General features: G+C 46.8%; 1 protein-coding gene across 3 annotated transcripts in view; it reads left to right on the plus strand.

Annotated features, from left to right (window-relative positions):
• Positions 1–17,377, plus strand: part of RAB11FIP1 (RAB11 family interacting protein 1) — a 40,454-nt gene that overhangs the window by 19,300 nt on the left and 3,777 nt on the right. For 2 of the 3 annotated variants that reach the window (XM_053578659.1, XM_053578660.1), the window contains exons 2-5: positions 339–778; positions 2,139–2,940; positions 3,901–5,718; positions 6,370–6,478. In XM_053578659.1, the coding sequence (XP_053434634.1) occupies positions 339–778; positions 2,139–2,940; positions 3,901–5,718; positions 6,370–6,478 (3,169 nt within the window). The remainder of the gene's footprint in view (positions 1–338; positions 779–2,138; positions 2,941–3,900; positions 5,719–6,369; positions 6,479–17,377) is intronic. The other variant, XM_053578661.1, reaches the window with a different exon arrangement.

A 17,377-nucleotide genomic window follows, 5' to 3' on the forward strand; every position in this document is an offset into this window, starting at 1 on the left:
AGATGGAGTTAGTTTGGCCAACCTAACAGTACACTTGCACGTTACCTCCTCAGATGCCTTTTTTCCCATGGAAGGAAAATATCAGTCACTGGAAGTGATTTGATGGAATGTTTTTATTTTTTTCTTTATTTTTAGAAATAGCACTCTTCTCAATAAATAAAAGTATAAATTCTGCCCTCTTCCCCCCCCACCCCACCTCTTCCCTAAAAGAAAGCATAAGAAAGTGTTTGTGTAAGAGGTTCGTGGTGGCAGAGAGGAGAGGGCCAGGTAGTGGGTGCTGTGAATATTGCTTTATGCTCTTGCATTTGAAGGTGACTCGTAGCCGTTCTTCCTTTCAGGTGGTACACTCTGAAATCCAAGCCAGGGAAGAAGGACAAAGAGCGAGGAGAGATTGAGGTTGACATCCAGTTTATGAGACACAACATGACAGCCAGCATGTTCGACCTCTCCATGAAGGACAAGTCTCGGAATCCGTTTGGGAAACTGAAGGATAAGATCAAGGGGCGGCATAAGGACAGCCCGTCAGATACTGTCTCAGCCATCGTGTCTGCCACAGCGCCCTCCGGTGACAGTGACGATGAGTCTTCATCCAAAGATAAGAAGAAGAAATCGAAGATCAAGGGCTTGTTCTCCAAGTCTAATTTGCAGAAGACGCCACTCTCCCAGTCCATGTCTGTCCTGCCGACTTCCAAGTCGGACAAAGTGCTGCTGCGTCCTGGGGACTTTCAGTCCCGGTGGGATGATGATGACAAGGATGAATCCTCCTCCACCTTGGACGGTGAGTTCTCACCACCTTCCTGCTGACCCCTCTTTCTCTGCGCAGCCCATGTGCCAAGAGAGAAGAAACAGATTATAGGAGGAAGATTTCAACCCAGCATCTTTGTTACTGAGACGATGGTGGTGGTGGGCGATCTTGGATAGGATACTGTCTATTTCTAAGAAGGCTTCTAAGAATGTGAAAATTACTTTCCTAAAATGTCTGGCTCTGTAACTGATGGGCATTAGTTTAAGCTTTTGCAAGTGTACTGTTAGGTTGGCCAAACTAATTCCATCTTAGTTAAGCTTTTGGAGCTAACAGGATGAGTCCCTGGTGTACATCCAAGTTATTATTATTATTTTTTAAGACAGGATCTCATTCTGTCACCCAAACTAGAGTGCAGTGGTATGATCATAGGTCACTGCAGCCTCAGGTTCCTGGGCTCAAGAGGTCCTCCTACCTCAGCCTTGCAAGTAACTGTGTCTACAGACATGTGTCAACAATTAAAAAACATTTTTTTTAGAGCTGAAGTTTTGCTGTGTTGCTCAGACTAGTTTCAAACTCAGGAGATCCTCACTCCCAAAGGCAGGTATGAACCACCATGCCTAGTCTTTTTTTTTTTTTTTCTTTGAGACAGAGTCTCACTTTGTCACCCTGATAGAGTGCGGTGGTGTCATAGCTCACAGCAACCTCAAAATCTTAGGCTCAAGCAATTCTCTTGCCTCAGCCTCCCAAGTAGCTGGGACTACAGGTGCCCACCACAATGCCCAGATATTTTTAGAGAAGGGGATTTCACTCTGACTCAGGTTATTTGTGAGCTCAGGCAATCCACCTGCCTTGGCCTCCCAGAGTGCTAGGATTACAGGCATGAGCCACTGCGCGGGCCCGGGCTGTTCTGTTTTTTTCTTTTTTTTTTAAGGTAAAACCATGGAACCTTATAGTAATTCTGATATTTCACTAATTCCTCAGATAGTTATTGAGTTCCCCTGATATGCTTAACCCTCATGGGGTACATCCTTAAAGGAAGCCCAGGAATTTGAGTCATTGAAGTTTGAATTAATTGTGTACTTTGAACTTCCATTTCAGTGATGACTAAATCTGTATTGGCCAGATTCTGCTGTCCTACCAAGAGTGTTCCCTCTTCACTGGTTTAATGTAAGGATCCCAGCCTCAGCACTGTGGTCAGTTAGGGCCAGAAAATCCTTTGTCGTGGGGCCGTGCCCTGCACTGTAGGACAACAAACACCAGTAGCACTCTCTGTCCCTGTCCTCATTGTGACAACCCTAAATGTGTTCAGATATTGACAAGTACCCTCCCCCGCATCGCCAGCGTCCTGCCTGACTTCTGATCTTCTGTCTGTTCTTTGTTTTTCTTCCCACAGTCATGTCTCACAAGAGAACAGCAAGTACAGATCTTAAGCAGCTGAACCAGATCAACTTCACCCTCCCCAAGAAGGAAGGACTGTCCTTCCTCGGTGGCCTTCGGTCTAAGAATGACGTCCTTTCCCGCTCTAACATCTGTATCAACGGGAACCACGTATACCTGGAGCAGCTGGAAGCCAAGAGCGAGACCAAGGACAGCAGCCCCTCTTCCTCCCCATCCCCTCAGGGCTTCAGAAAGAAGAATTTATTTTCATCTACGGAAAACCTGGCTGTTCGGTCTTGGAAGGAGTCTGGGGACGGCGGTGAGACGTCATCTGACAGGCAGCTCTCCAGCTCTTCCACCCATGACTCTGTGAAGTCCATGTCTCTGCCATCCTACCGGCCACTGGTCAGTGGGGATATTAAGGAAAACACAGCCCCAGTGAATGCAGAGGCTGCGAAAGAAGCCAAAGAGAGCAAGAAACAGGAGAACAAAAAGACCTCTTTGCTTTCCCTGGTGACAGGGAAGAAGGATGGGGCTAAGGGCAGGGAGGGCGAAAAGCCCTCTGCCAACCTGGGGCAGGAGAAGGAGGGCACGCTTGCTGATGTCAGCCCGAGGGACGGTGGGCCGGGGCCCGTCGAGGACTGCGTGAGGGGGTCTGAGAAAGATACCACGGCTGTCGTCCCTGGACGGGGCAACTCCCTGAATCCTTTCGAAGATGTGCAGATCACAGAACCAGAAGCTGACCCAGAGTCCAAGTTTGAACCAAAACCACCAGTCCCCTCTAGCAGGGCTCCCCAGACGCGAGCTGTGAAGCCCCGGTGAGTCTCAGCCTTTCCTCCCCACCATGGGTGGTGTTCTTGCGTGTTCCACGACTGGCCCTGTCTATGCCGAAGGTTTGCTGTTCTGAGTCAGTTTTTAGGCAGTCCCTGCCACCAGCCTGGCCTGCCCTTCTCACATTGCAGTGAGGTTTCCAGCCCCAAGCCACTGTCCAGCAGACATGGTGTGTCCGTCTCCACGAGATGATCAGGTCACAGAGGAATGCAGGGGTTTATAGCAGATAAGGAGTGTTGAAAGTTAGAGCTGGAGTGCAGAGCCTGTGTTTACTGAGTTCTCATCACACAATTCCCTTTGAGGCAGACATTATTTTCCCTCCTTGCACTTCGGCATCGGCTTGCTGGCCCTAGAGACCCCCCAGTCCACTCTCCAGTGTGCCTGTGACGGTTCTCTGCGCGCCCACTCTCCCCTCACGAGAGCCTGTGTGAGCCTCGGGGGCTTGTGCTCCTCTCCTGACTCACACCCACACTAACAATATTTCTCCCAGGGTGGGAGACACTTTTGAGAGACCTTTTTTTGGAGATTCTGCTTCTTTATTCTGAGACAGACAGCTGCACGCGCGCGCGCACGCGCACACACACACACACACAGACTGTTCCTCTTACACACCTGTGCCTGTTGCTTCACATCTTTTATGCTTGGAACCTTCGAGATGTGCTTTGGCCTGCAGTAACCACATACTAGGGCCTGGAGGGCGTCACCAGCAAGAACTGTAGGCTGTTGCTGTCCTGGATCTTCCCCTTTCTAGTGCAGCAGATAAGCTTGGTGGTAAAGGTGCCCCCTTGTATGTTAAGTATTGATGCTCTTTAACTTCTTAAGGTACTGACTACCCCCGATTTTTTTTTAAAGTTCTCCCCTTATGAATGGGTTTATTTTACATGTTTTTTTGTCTCTCACCGTGCATCTGCAACTGACCTGCAGATTTTATTTTGTCCTTTTTGCAGAGTGGACGTGTCTCCAGAGGCTCAGCCCACAGCCAGGCCCCTGCCTCACTCTGACTCTCCTTCTCCTCCTTTGTCCCCTTCCGGTTCTGGTCAGGCACCTATCCCCTCTGACTCGGGGCAGGGTTCAGAGACACAGTCCTCTGAGAGTCCTTCTGTCTCCTCCTCTTTCTCCTCTCCCATAGCAGCTCCCATTTCCACGTCCACTCCGATCCAAGGATGGCCTTCCACAGACAAGGGCCAGGCTGGGTCTGAAGAACCATCCCTGCTCCTTAAAGCAGAGTTGCAAAAGGAGAGTTTAACATCAGCTCCAAATGCTGTTTCTTCTGCCTTGGGGTCACTTTTCGTACAGCCACACCTTCCAGGCTTTATGGGGATGGAGGATTCCTCAACCGGGAGGACTTGTGAGACAGGAACAGAAAGCAGGAGCAGTGACAGGTCAGAAGGGTTCCTTCCAGAGCAACCTAAAGTGGGGCGACAAGAAGAGCTTCTAAGGTCCCCCGCTGCCGAGCAGGACGACACCTCTGGAGAGGCCCAGGGAGCAGCGCCTGCCCTCTCTCTCCACGGCGGCCGCCTCGCAGGCTCAGGCGTGAAGCCTCGGTCTCAGGCTTCTGCAGAGAACATGGCTGGGGACGATGGGGTGACATCTTCAGTCACAGCGACAGCAACCCCTCTTCACATGGGAGAATTGGTCCCCTCAGTTGACTCTGTGGTGCAGAAACCTGAGGAGATGGGTCTGAACATAAGGGAGGGCCCAAAGAAAGTTAAGAAGCGTGTCTCATTTTCCGAGCAGCTTGTCATGGAAGAAGAGGTGGCCAGGTCTGCTGGGTGTGTAGAAGAGGGCGAAGGTCGTCTAAGGGAGCTGATTCCTGTGGGGACTGCCACTGGAGACATGTCTGAAGCAGAGCCTACTGTGGCTTCCCACACAGAAGATGCCGAGAGGGAGCTGGCAGCCGCACCTGGGCCGGTGACACAAGGTGCCCCAGCTCCCACCGAGGGTCAGCCCCTCCGCTCATCCGGAGGGGAGAGTTTCTCCAAAGGCCCCACAAGGGAAGCAAGCTCAGCAGGGATCACTCCATTCCTCAGGGTTCAGGGAGACGATGCCTTTCTGGCCCAGTGTCAGAGCAAAGCCAGTGACCATGAAGGTCTGCTATCTGACCCCCTGAGCGACCTTCAGTCGGCCTCCGACGTTAGATCCCCCATCATGGCTGATCTGAACTTAAGCCTTCCTTCCATCCCTGAAGTTGCATCGGATGACGAAAGAGTAGATCAGGCAGATGATGACAGAAGGACAGCGCAGCCGGCGACCCTGGACGCTGGAGCTTCGTCCTCGAGCATGAGTGGCAGGCCAGAGGGGTCAGCGCCCGCAGAGAGGCTGGGCGACTTCAGGTTGGAAGCACCCAGAGTGTCTGTGACAGCTCCTTCCCAGCAGACTGCAGCTTTAGGAGTTCATAAACCACACCCTGACAAGATCCCAAGTCTGGAGAAGCAGCTGCTGGGACCTGGCAGTGGTGAGGAAGAAAAACCAAAGGGAAATGGGAGTGTTAGTCAGCCTCCGGGCATGTGCCTGGACCCTCCTCTACCTAGCCCCTCCCTTTCTGAGACCTCTTCTGCCACACACTCTTTTCCCAGCTCTCCACATTCTGACACTCATCACACCAATACAGCAGAATCTCCAAAAAAAGCAACAGCAGAGGGCTCGGCGGGGAAAGTTGAAAATTTTGGCAAGAGGAAGCCGCTCCTTCAGGCCTGGGTCTCACCCTCAGAGACACATCCAGTCTCAGCTCAGCCAGGCGCTGGCCTTGGGTCAGCCAAGCACAGGTGAGAGATGGGGAGATGGTCTTTGTGAATGTGAGCAATGTCCCCTCTGCACCTGACCCGCAGGGGTTTGGCTTTCTGACGGCACAGATATTCTGGGCTGTCCCTCATGGTGGGACAGACACTGCTGCGTTGGTAGCAGATCATGGTAGTAGGCTTCAAAGACAGCCTGGGAATCATTCTGCAGGGTCAGAGCTGGGATTTGGAGCTCTCGTGTTTTAACAATCTCAGAAGCTGCTGACAACAAGTGGCAGCACCCAGCGGTGTTGAGAGCACAGCTAGTGTGTTTGCGCTGAACTCTTTGTTTACTGTGGAGACACAGAAAGCTCTGCAGGGGGCTCCACAGTGAAGTCCTAGGCTCTAGTTGCCTCCAAACATAAGAGACCGCCTTTAATGTTCTCCTGGTGTTCAAAACGAGACTGAGGGTCTGGTGAGCACATCAGGACACCTGGCCAAGGACATGCCTTGCTGGCTGGCACATGGCTGCTGAGCCCTGACTTGCCTTCATCTCCACAGCAGCTGAGACTTGCCATGTGAGTGGCCCATGGAGCGTCCTGCCCCTCTCTCAGCTGGCTCAGTGGCTACCGTCTTTGACAGGGGCAGTTTCTTAGTTTTGTTGTTACACAACGATCTAAGGATGTTTTTCCCCTTTAGACTTCATCCTGTGAAGCCGATGAACACAACAGCCACCAAGATTGGTAACTCCAGCTTCGGAACTGCCACCATCATCAGTGAAAACATGATCAACGAAGCCATAATGAAGGTAAGTCTGCTGAGAAGTTAGGAGGTGCAGAGCTCGCGTCTAGAGTCACCATTCCATCTGGCTCTGAGCAGTTAGGGAGGCACAGAGCGCTGGGGTCTAGAGTCACCATTCCATCTGGCTCTGAGAAGTTAGGGAGGCGCAGAGCGCTGGGGTCTAGAGTCACCATTCCATCCAGCTCTGAGAAGTTAGGGAGGTGCAGAGCGCTCGCGTCTAAGAGTCACCATTCCATCCGGCTCTGAGAAGTTAGGGAGGCGCAGAGCTCTTTTGTCTAGAGTCACCATTCCATCCGGCTCTGAGAAGTTAGGGAGGTGCAGAGCACTGGGGTTTAGAGTCACCATTCCATCCAGTTCTGAGAAGTTAGGGAGACGCAGAGTGCTGGGGTCTAGAGTCACCATTCCATCTGGCTCTGAGAAGTTAGGGAGGCGCAGAGTGCTGGGGTCTAGAGTTACCATTCCATCTGGCTCTGAGAAGTTAGGGAGGCGCAGAGTGCTGGGGTCTAGAGTCACCATTCCATCTGGCTCTGAGAAGTTAGGGAGGCGCAGAGTGCTGGGGTCTAGAGTCACCATTCCATCTGGCTCTGAGAAGTTAGGGAGGCGCAGAGTGCTGGGGTCTAGAGTCACCATTCCATCTGGCTCTGAGAAGTTAGGGAGGCGCAGAGTGCTGGGGTCTAGAGTCACCATTCCATCTGGCTCTGAGAAGTTAGGGAGGCGCAGAGTGCTGGGGTCTAGAGTTACCATTCCATCCGGCTCTGAGAAGTTAAGAGAGGCGCAGAGCTCTTTTGTCTAGAGTCACCATTCCATCCGCCTCTGAGAAGTTAAGGAGTCCAGAGCGCTCGCTTCTTAAGAGTCACCATTCCATCTGGCTCTGAGAAGTTAGGGAGGCGCAGAGCGCTCGTGTCTAGAGTCACCATTCCATCTGGCTCTGAGAAGTTAGGGAGGCGCAGAGCACTGGGGTCTACAGTCACCATTCCATCCGGCTCTGAGAAGTTAGGGAGGCGCAGAGCTCTTGTGTCTAGAGTCACCATTCCATCCGGCTCTGAGAAGTTAGGGAGGCGCAGAGCTCTTGTGTCTAGAGTCAACATTCCATCCGGCTCTGAGAAGTTAGGAAGGCGCAGAGCTCTTTTGTCTAGAGTCAACATTCCATCCGGCTTTGAGAAGTTAGGGAGGCGCAGAGCTCTTGTGTCTAGAGTCAACATTCCATCTGGCTCTGAGAAGTTAGGGAGGCACAGAGCACTGGGGTCTAGAGTCACCATTCCATGCGGCTCTGAGAAGTTAGGGAGGCGCAGAGCTCTTGTGTCTAGAGTCACCATTCCATCTGGCTCTGAGAAGTTAGGGAGGCACAGAGCTCTTGTGTCTAGAGTCAACATTCCATCCGGCTCTGAGAAGTTAGGGAGGCGCAGAGCTCTTTTGTCTAGAGTCACCATTCCATCCGGCTCTGAGAAGTTAGGGAGGCGCAGAGCTCTTGTGTCTAGAGTCAACATTCCATCCGGCTCTGAGAAGTTAGGGAGGCGCAGAGCTCTTGTGTCTAGAGTCACCATTCCATCCGGCTCTGAGAAGTTAGGGAGGCGCAGAGCTCTGTGTCTAGAGTCAACATTCCATCTGGCTCCTGGTAATGCCAGGAGTTACTTAGTGGTAAGGTGTCTCTCGTCACCTTTGAATAATTACTCTTCCCCATATAGTTATTTAGTTTTTGTTGAATTTCTCTGTGTGTCTCAAGAAAATGCCACCCACAAGCTGGCCCCTTCGGGTCAGATTTTTATTTCCCCGTATTTCTTTTCTTTTGGCAAGAATGTGAAATTCTTACCATTGTAATCATTGCATAGATATACTTTTTTGGTAACTTGATTATGAAATAATTTTAAGCATTAAAAAAGTTGCCAGGATGGTACAAAGACCTACTGTCAGCCCGTCCTCCAGAGGGACCAGTTGTTAGCACAGAGCAGGTTCCTGTGCCCTTCTTCCCTCCCTTGGTCCTCCTTTCCTTCTGGGTTTGCATATAAAGGCACATCATTTTTTCTCCTAAACCATTGAAAGTAAGATGTATAGCTCATGCTTCTTTTGTCCTAAATAGTTAAGTGTGTAATTCCTAAGAATAATAAGGACATTCATCAAAATCAGGGAATTTATGGCTCAGTGGTAGGGCGCCAGCCACATACACTAAGGCTGGCAGGTTCGAGCCCAGCCCGGGCCTGCTAAATAGCAATGACAACTGCAACCAAAAAAATAGCCAGGCCTGGTAGCAGGTGCCTGTAGTCCCAGCTACCCAGGAGGCTGAGGCAAGAGAATTGCATAAGTCTGAGAATTTGAGGTTTCTGTGATCTGTGACGCCATGGTATTCTACCAAGGGGGACATAGTGAGACTCTGTCTCAAACAAAAAAAAGAAAAATCAGGAAATTTAACATTGACTGAACGCTGTTTTCTCAGCTGTGGCCCTTATTTCAGTTTCCCTGGTTGTCCCAATAGCGTCTTGTTAGTTTTTCTTGGTTTTGTTTTTCCAGTCCAGGGTCCTCCCTGCATTTAGCTGTCTTGTCTGTATAGTTGCCTTCATTCTAGAATAGTTCCTTGGCTTTTTTTTTTTTTTAATCTTTCAAGACATTGACACTTTTTTAAAAAATTGTTTAGGAATTACTGAGGGTACAAAGAATAAGGTTACACTGATTGCAATTGTTAGGTAAAGTCCCTCTTATACTTGTGTCCTGCCCCTGACATTGACACTCTCAGAGTTTAGGTCAGGTGTTTGTGGAATCTCCCTGAGTTAGGGTCTGTCCAGCGTCTCCTCGTGGTTTGGTTGATGTTACCCACTCTTGGCAGAAGTTAACTGTGCAAATCACATGTCCTTCATGTACTGTCTAAAGAGGCACGTGGCGTCACACTGTTCCACCAGGGACAGTGGTGACTCCGACAGCTTAAGTGGTGTCTACCAGGTTCTCCATTGCAAGGTTGCTATTTTTTCCCTTTATAACTGAAAAAAAACTTGTTGAAAGTTAATTTCAGACTATGTGAAACTTTTACTCATAGACTTTAGTGTCCATTGCAAAATGATAATTCTTCCAACTGCTTCACAGGTATGGAAACACTCTTAAATTCTCTCTTCCACTCAACAATACATTATAAGCATTTTTGCATGTTGCTATTTAAGTCTTTCAAATGGTCATACTGGTATTTACTTAACCATTCCCCTATTATTGACAATTTAGGTTTTCTGTCTTTAAATATGAATTAACACTATAGTAAGCAATTTCCTACATAGAACTTTTTCTCTTCTTTCTTTCTTTTTTTTTGAGACAGCCTTGGGTAGAGTGCTATGACGTCACAGCTCACAGCAACCTCAAACTCTTGGGCTTATGTGATTTTCCTGCCTCAGCCTCTTGAGTAGCTTGGACTACAGGCCCCCACACAACACCCGGCTATTTTTGTTGTTGCTGTTGTTGCAATTGTCTTTGTTGTTTTAGCTGGCCCAGTCTGGGTTTGAACCTGCCATCCTCAGTGCATGTGGCCGGCACCCTACCCACTGAGCTATGGGTACCACCCTCTCATTTGGAACTCGCCAGCTCCAGTGTATGTGGCTGGCACCTTAGCCCCTTGAGCTACAGGCATTTAGCCTAGATTATGTTCTTAAGTTAAATTGCTGGGGAGAATATTGCTAGTTTATAGAGTCTCTTTCCTTTAAAAAGCATAAGGTAAATAGCCGGGCGTTGTGGCGGGCGCCTGTAGTCCCAGCTACTCAGGAGGCTGAGGCAAGAGAATCGCTTAAGCCCAGGATTTGGAGGTTGCTGTGAGCTTGTGAGGCCACGGCACTCTACCGAGGGCCATAAAGTGAGACTCTGTCTCTACAAAAAAAAAAAAAGCATAAGGTAACATTAAAAAAGGATTCCTCCCCACAGATGATCTCTGCCTGGAATTGTCTTCATCTTGCCCTTTCTGGGTCTAAAATTAGAAGGATTTATTTATTTGTTTTTGTGTGTGTGTTTTGAGATAGAGTCTCACTCTGTTGCTCTTGGTAGAGTGCTATGGCTTCATAGCTCACAGCAACTTCAAACTCTTGGGCTCAAGTGATCCTCTTGCCTCAGCCTCCTAAGTAGCTGAGACTACAGGCACCCTCCACAGTGCCTGGATGATTTTTCTATTTTTAGTAGAGACAAGGTCTTGCTCTTGCTCAGGCTGATCTTGAACTCCTGAGCTCAATCGATCACCTGCTTCAGCCTCCCAGAGTGCCAGATATACAGGCATGAGCCACTGCACCCAGCCCTAAATTAGAAGGATTTACAGTATGGCATGCTGTAAATCTCTGATCTTCAACTCAAGGTCATGCATACCAGAAGAGAATGACTTACTGAGGCATTGAGGATCTTTAGTTGGCAGGGATGTACCATGTTTCAAATATGTGCAGAGGAACTTCCTAACCCGACTACTGGGAACTAAAATCTGTAGGAATAAACTTTTTGTTTTATTCAGAACAGCTGAAAGTTTCACTGAATCATAGATTTTGCAGTTTCATGGACACGAAGATATCAAATAGTTTTTTTTTGGCGGGGGTGGGGGGTTTGTGGGGGTTGATGGGATCTTGCTATGTTTTCCAGGCTGGAGTGCAATGGCATGATCATAGCTCACTATATCCTTGAACTACTGGGTTCAAGATATCCTCCTTTCTCAGTCCCCTGATCCCTAACCAGGTGGGACTACAGTTGTCCGTCATCATGCCTGGCCGAAATTGTTTTTCTAAGTGCCAGGTGGTGGTTGTTCCCTCTGGCTTTATTGTACCTCTACCATTAGGAGTTGGGGAAAGGTTCACTGGAAGCTGGAGATCTGAGTTTTGGATAACAGTGGCCAAGTAATGATAACTAATTATTGTTGAAAGCAAGCTAGCTTCTTCTAGCTGTCTTGCCTTCCCTTCCCTTGTAGTACATGGTAACACAGCAGGTGGTGACAAGCGTCAGCCTCAGCCTGACCAGCCACAGCCAGAACTGTATACCTACTACGTATTAGCCCCAGGGCCACTCTAAGTCGACCAGCTTGCCAGGCTTCTGTGTGGCTGTTGCAGAAGAGGAAGCACTTACCTTCTTGGAGTTAATGATATTTACCAGGAAATAGGGCAGAAGAACAGCATAAAGGGGACGTAATGAAAATTAGGGTCATTTGGCAGCCTCCCACCCCCTCTTCCCTTTACTGTGGAATGCAGCATAGCTCTGAAATAAGCAAACACCTCTGTTTTAGGAAGTCTTGCTAACTTCCCGCTTTATTTGCTCTTCCAAGCTCATTCAGCCAGGGGCTTCTCTCCTGGCCCTGATTAAGAGAATAACTTGTCTCAAAACCGATTTGTAAGCCCTGCTGCAGTCCCACTCTTAACAAGAGTGGGATGAGAAAGAATTCTCAATGCAAATATTAAGTTAGAAAGAAGTACAAAGTGTATTTTACTTTCTCTGAGAGAGTGCAAGAGAAAGAGAAAAGAAAAAATAATTATTGCTGCCAGCTGATAGCAGAAGGCAGAAGCAGCTGCATCAGTTTTTCCTTTTTGAATCTTCGCTGTGAGGCTTGCTTATCAGGGTCCTTGAAATAGGGTCTGATGGGAGCTGGGGGAGTGTCATGCTCCTATATGCTCAGTTCAAGTGCTGTAAAAACACTTAGAGAAGCTACAAGTACTTAATCTTTAAATCAATGAGTTAAGCCACAGGTGGCTAATCAAACAAAGGAGCTGTGATCTTTCTGTTAGTTTACTCCTCCTACCCCAGTTACTTTACTAGCAATGCTGTCCTTTCGTTTCTGCCTACCTGCAACTAAGCTCTTGGTCCTCCCGGACCATATCTAGTAAACACTCTAAGTGAATATGGTGAGTTTCCTGGAGACTTTGCTGTTGGCCTGCCACATAATTAATTGATGCTTTGTGCTAAAGCATAAGACAGTATTTATAAAAATAACTTTTGTTTGGAGTTTTGCAAAGTAAGAGAGAGGTTAGAGAAAGAAATTGCATAGCTAAAGTTTTGAAAAGCTAGTTGGATCATTTCTACAATGATGGTTTTCCTCCTTGGTTATTGTTTTGGGTCTCCATTCATTTTTTTTTTGGCCAGGGCTGGGTATGAACCAGCCACCTCCGGCATATGGGACAAGCGTCCTACCCCTTTGAGCCACAGGTGCTGCCCGGGTCTCCATTCATTATAGATGATTTATAACTGGGAGTTTATTTTTTACCCAGGTGGTTTTAACCCTTCTACTTTAAAATAGTACAGCCAACTAGATCTAAAAATCATCTGTTATAAGGATAGAGTTACACATACATTTGCATGTATGTGATCATTATCACGCCTATGTAAAAAGAAAAATCCAGTATAAAATTCCTGATAGAAAATACGGAATGATAGGCGCTGTTCTTTCTTGCATTAGTGAATATTTTATCTGTGCCTATTTTTCTCCATGGTCATTACTTTTTTTTTTCTTTGCAGTTTTTGGCCGGGGCTGGGTTTGAACCCACCACCTCTGGCATATGGGGCTGGGGCCCTACTCCATAGAACCACAGGCGCAACCCATGGCCATTACTTTTTTAGTGCTAGAATGTCTTGTATTTTTAGATCATCACATAGCTAGGCTCTTTTTTTAATGAAGAAGTTGAATGTTTTATTATTTTGCTGCAAAGCTATTATTGTTCACTGTATAAAAATAACTCCAGCAAATGCAGCATATTGCAAAATTAAGATAACATTGTTCTTCATTTGACACTATAAGACCAAGAAAAACTTCTCCACTCACAGTTATTTCCAAGCAAAGATCATTAAGAATTTCAACTAAGGGCAGCGCCTGTGGCTCAAAGGAGTAGGGCACTGGCCCCATATGCTAGAGGTGGCGGGTTCAAACCCAGCCCCAGCCAAAAACTGCAAAAAAAAAAAAAATTTCAACTAAATTGGCTGGGCGCAGTGGCACACACCTGTAATCCTAGCACTCTGGGAGGCCGAGGTAGGTGGATCCCTTAAGCTCATGGGTTTGAGACCAGCCTGAGCAAGAGTGAGATCCCATCTCTAAAAATAGCCAGGCATTGTGACGGACACCTGTAGTCCCAGCTACTCAGGAGGCTGAGGCAAGAGGATCACTTGAGTCCCAAGAGTTTGAGGTTGCTGTGAGCTATGATGCCAGGGCAGTCTACTGAGGGTGATAAAGTGAGACTCTATCTCAAAAAAAAAAAAAAGAATTTCAACTCAAATCCTGGTATTGATGTAAGTAAGTTACAATATTATATAAGACTTAAAACAACAATTTTATCCTCAAATTACATAATTTTTGCAACTAACTTTTATAATGGATAATGTCATGAATTTTGAATACTAGTGCCTAATCTAAAAGTCATAGGGTATTATGAAAAAGGTGCATATTTTGTTTATCTATAACCACTGGAAAGTTAAAGACTATTTCCTATTGGCAGTGTTCAGAGTAGTTGATATTTTAAGTCATGTACCTACCGCTAATTTAAATGACTCTGTTGCACTAAGTTATTTCACACTAGTTTATTTAGGGCTCCATTTTGACCCCTCAATAGATTTTACCAGTTTCTCACATGCGTCTTCACTCACTAGCTCATCTGGTTCTGAAGATGACTCAGTGTCATCTTGATCAGCCAACCATCTTCATAACGAGATTGTTGACAAGTCCTAGATTTTCTGCTAGAGCTTCATTAATTTCAGTTACTTCTGATAAAGGAGAATGGAGTTCCCTACCAGCTTTCACACTTTGCAAAGCACCAAACTCATCTTGCCTATTTAATTCTGTCCCAACTTCAAGCAGACAACAGTAAACATCTCTCAAAGCTTCCTGTGCACAATGGCTGATCCCCGATGTCCCAACACCATTTTCTAGTATTACCCATTCAGGTTTCTCTCTGAATTTATGCACTAAGAGCAGCGCGGGTCCTGTGAGCAGTGTCCAGACGAAGCCCACTCCTCACAGACAGGGCCGTGGGATGGGGAGCAATGTGCTGTGGGTGCCAAGGCCCAGCGCAGGCTGCAGGCCACAGTCCACGTGTCCCCTGCCATTCATAGCACCATGATTGCAGGGGGACATAGCTGGGCTCTTTTGATTTCGAAGTCCTATGTGTCTCCTCTCCCATGTGGATTACAGAACCCAAATGGAACATCTGTATGGCAGTTTGTAGGAAGTACCTTAAGTATTGTAGGCATTTTTCAATTTTAGGCATTTATCTTAAGGAAATATTTAGAGATATAGCCAAAGATTTATGTTAATGCATTTCAATAAAAATGTTATATGTAATTGTGAAAATTGAAAACCTAAATACCCAGCAATAGAGGAGTGGTTAAGATATAACAATTTTGGCTGGGTGCTTTTTTTTTGGTGGCAAAGTCTTGCTCTGTCAGCCCAGCCTAGTGTACAGTGGCTCTCGCCTATAATCCTACCATTCTGGGAAGCTGAGGTGGGAGGATGGCTTAAGGCCAGTAGTTTGAGACCAGCCTGAGCAAGAAAGAGACCCTGTCTCTACAGAAAATAGAAAACAGAAAAAAAAAGAAAGAAAGAAAGAAAGAAAACTGCTGGGAGTGGTAGCTTATGCCTGTGTTCCTAACACTCTGGGAGGTGGGAGGATCACTTGAGCTCAGGAGTTTGGGACCAGTCTGAGCAAGAGTGAGATCCTTTCTCTACTAAAAATAGAAAAATTAAAAAAATAATAATAAAAATACAAAAATTAGCTGGGCGTCATGGTGGGTACCTGTAGTCCCAGCTACTCAGGAGGCTGAGGTAGGAGAATCACTTGAAACCAGGAGTTTGAGGTTGCTGTGAGCAAGGCTGATGACATGGCTTTCTAGCCTGGGCAACAGAGTAAGACTCTATCTTAAAAAAAAGAAAAAGGACCAAACAAAAAAAATGAGAAAAACTGGCTGGGTGTACTGGCATACACCTATAGTCCCAGCTACTTGGGAGGCTAAGGCAGGAGGTTCACTTGAGCCCAGGAGTTTGAGGTTGCTGTGGGCTATGATGCTGCTGCTGTAGTCTAGCTTGAGTGACAGAGTGAGATTCTGTCTTTAAAAAAAAAAACTATATATATATATATATATATATGTATAAATTTTACGTGTCTTTTAAAAAGGTTATTGTTGCCAAAATGTAATGATGGGAAAATGTTCACAAAATAGTAATAAAAAGATGTAAAACCATATTCTGTATGATGCTAATGTTATAAAACATAAAGAAATCCAGGAAAAATTCAAGAAAGAAACCCAAATGTTAGATTTTGGGATTATAGGTGATTTTTTTCCCCTTCTGTATTTGAGATTTTTCTATGGTAAGCAAATATTCCTCTTATAATTAAAAAACTGTTGTTGGTTACTTTGAGGAAAATGAATTTTAATTTATTGTCGAAGTCTAGTTCAGATGCCACTTCATCTTTAAAGCTTGTCCCAGTCACTGGGGTGGCAGTGATCTGTTGCTTGTTCAAGCTGCTGGAGTGCATTACACCTCTCTGGCGTCTAAGCCCGAGAAGCCTCTTACTGCAGTCCTGGAGCTGGCAGGGTATCAGGCCCCGGCAGACCAGTGCTAACAAGCCCTGGCCTGGCCCCACCTTCAGGGACCACCACCTGCCTGGTCTTCCTCCCTCTTCATCTTCTGTCTCCCAGACTTCAGGACTGCAGGGAATTGCAGAGTATCATATGTAATAAGGCATTTTTGAATAAATAAAATCCTTATAAGACAAAGGTATAATCTAAAGTCCCCTGAGGACATTTTCTTGGTCTTTATTTACAAAGACGACTTTTTTCATTGATATCAAATGTCATGAGTACGTTCACATCATTGTGCCACCAGTCTCAGGACTCTTTTCCAGACATGCAGCTTTTTGATTGAATTTTGTTTTGGAAGTCACAGACAGAGCAGTGGAGGTCCAGAGGGTCTACCCTGTGAAGGCATGCCTTCACAACTTAAAAGAAAAAAGAGGATTACAGGGCATGGTGGCTCACTTCTGTAATCCTGCACTCTGGGAGGCTGAGGTGAGTGGGTCACCTGAACTCTGGAGTTTGAGACCACCCTGAGCAAGAGTGAGACCCCCATCTCTACTAAAAATAGAAAAATTAGCCAGTTGTCGTGGTGGGTGCCTGTCATCCCAGCTACTTGGGAGGCTGAGACAGTAGGACCACTTAAGCCCAAGAGTTTGAGGTTGCTGTAAGCTGGGATACCATGTTACTCTACCCAGGGCAATGGAGTGATACTTTGGAAAAAAAAGAAAGGATTAAGAGAGAAGCAGCTTTTAAAAAAATAGACCACCATCTGGCTTATTTGTGTGCAGTCTGTGTTGGTCACAACCTGTCGGTGAAGGGTAGTGTTTGTGTCTAAGCTAGAATGGCCATCGTTGTGTTTGGTTCCCAGCCAGGACAAGAGGGCAGGGATTTCTCTGAATTCTGACTTGCATCCAAGCAGTTTGTGTCACTGGGTTTGTACGGGGGCTTTAGTCATGTCGTGGAAGGACAAGTGTTGATTCTGCTCTGTCCTTAGCTGCTGCTTGGAGAAAGTGGTCTCCTACCTCTCTTGGTGGACAGTGAAACTGTTACTGTCTCAGTTCTACAGGCAAAATCCTCTTAACCTTGTTTCTTTAGATTCATAAATCTCCTGAGGATAGGTTTCAGGCACAGTCATGCTTTTATCTCCCTTAATGGAGAATTATACAACATTTACTTTCTGTTTAATCTTTATTTTGTGTTTCCTTATGGTTCAGGCCTCTTGGGCTGGGCTTGCAGTTGGGTCCCAGTTGTTCTGGATTATTAATGCTGGGAAAGCACAGTGACTGTAGGGCAGCTGCTGTCATCAGGAGCGGAGCACTCGGCTCTGGCACAGGCTGCTGTGTACCCAGAGGGTATGCTGGGGCATGGTGGTGCTTGACTCAGACTCTGCATATTTTGCAAGTATGAAATAACTTAA

Source organism: Nycticebus coucang, chromosome 24 (genome assembly GCF_027406575.1).
Source record: "Nycticebus coucang isolate mNycCou1 chromosome 24, mNycCou1.pri, whole genome shotgun sequence".
In the NCBI taxonomy this organism is placed as follows: domain Eukaryota; kingdom Metazoa; phylum Chordata; class Mammalia; order Primates; family Lorisidae; genus Nycticebus; species Nycticebus coucang.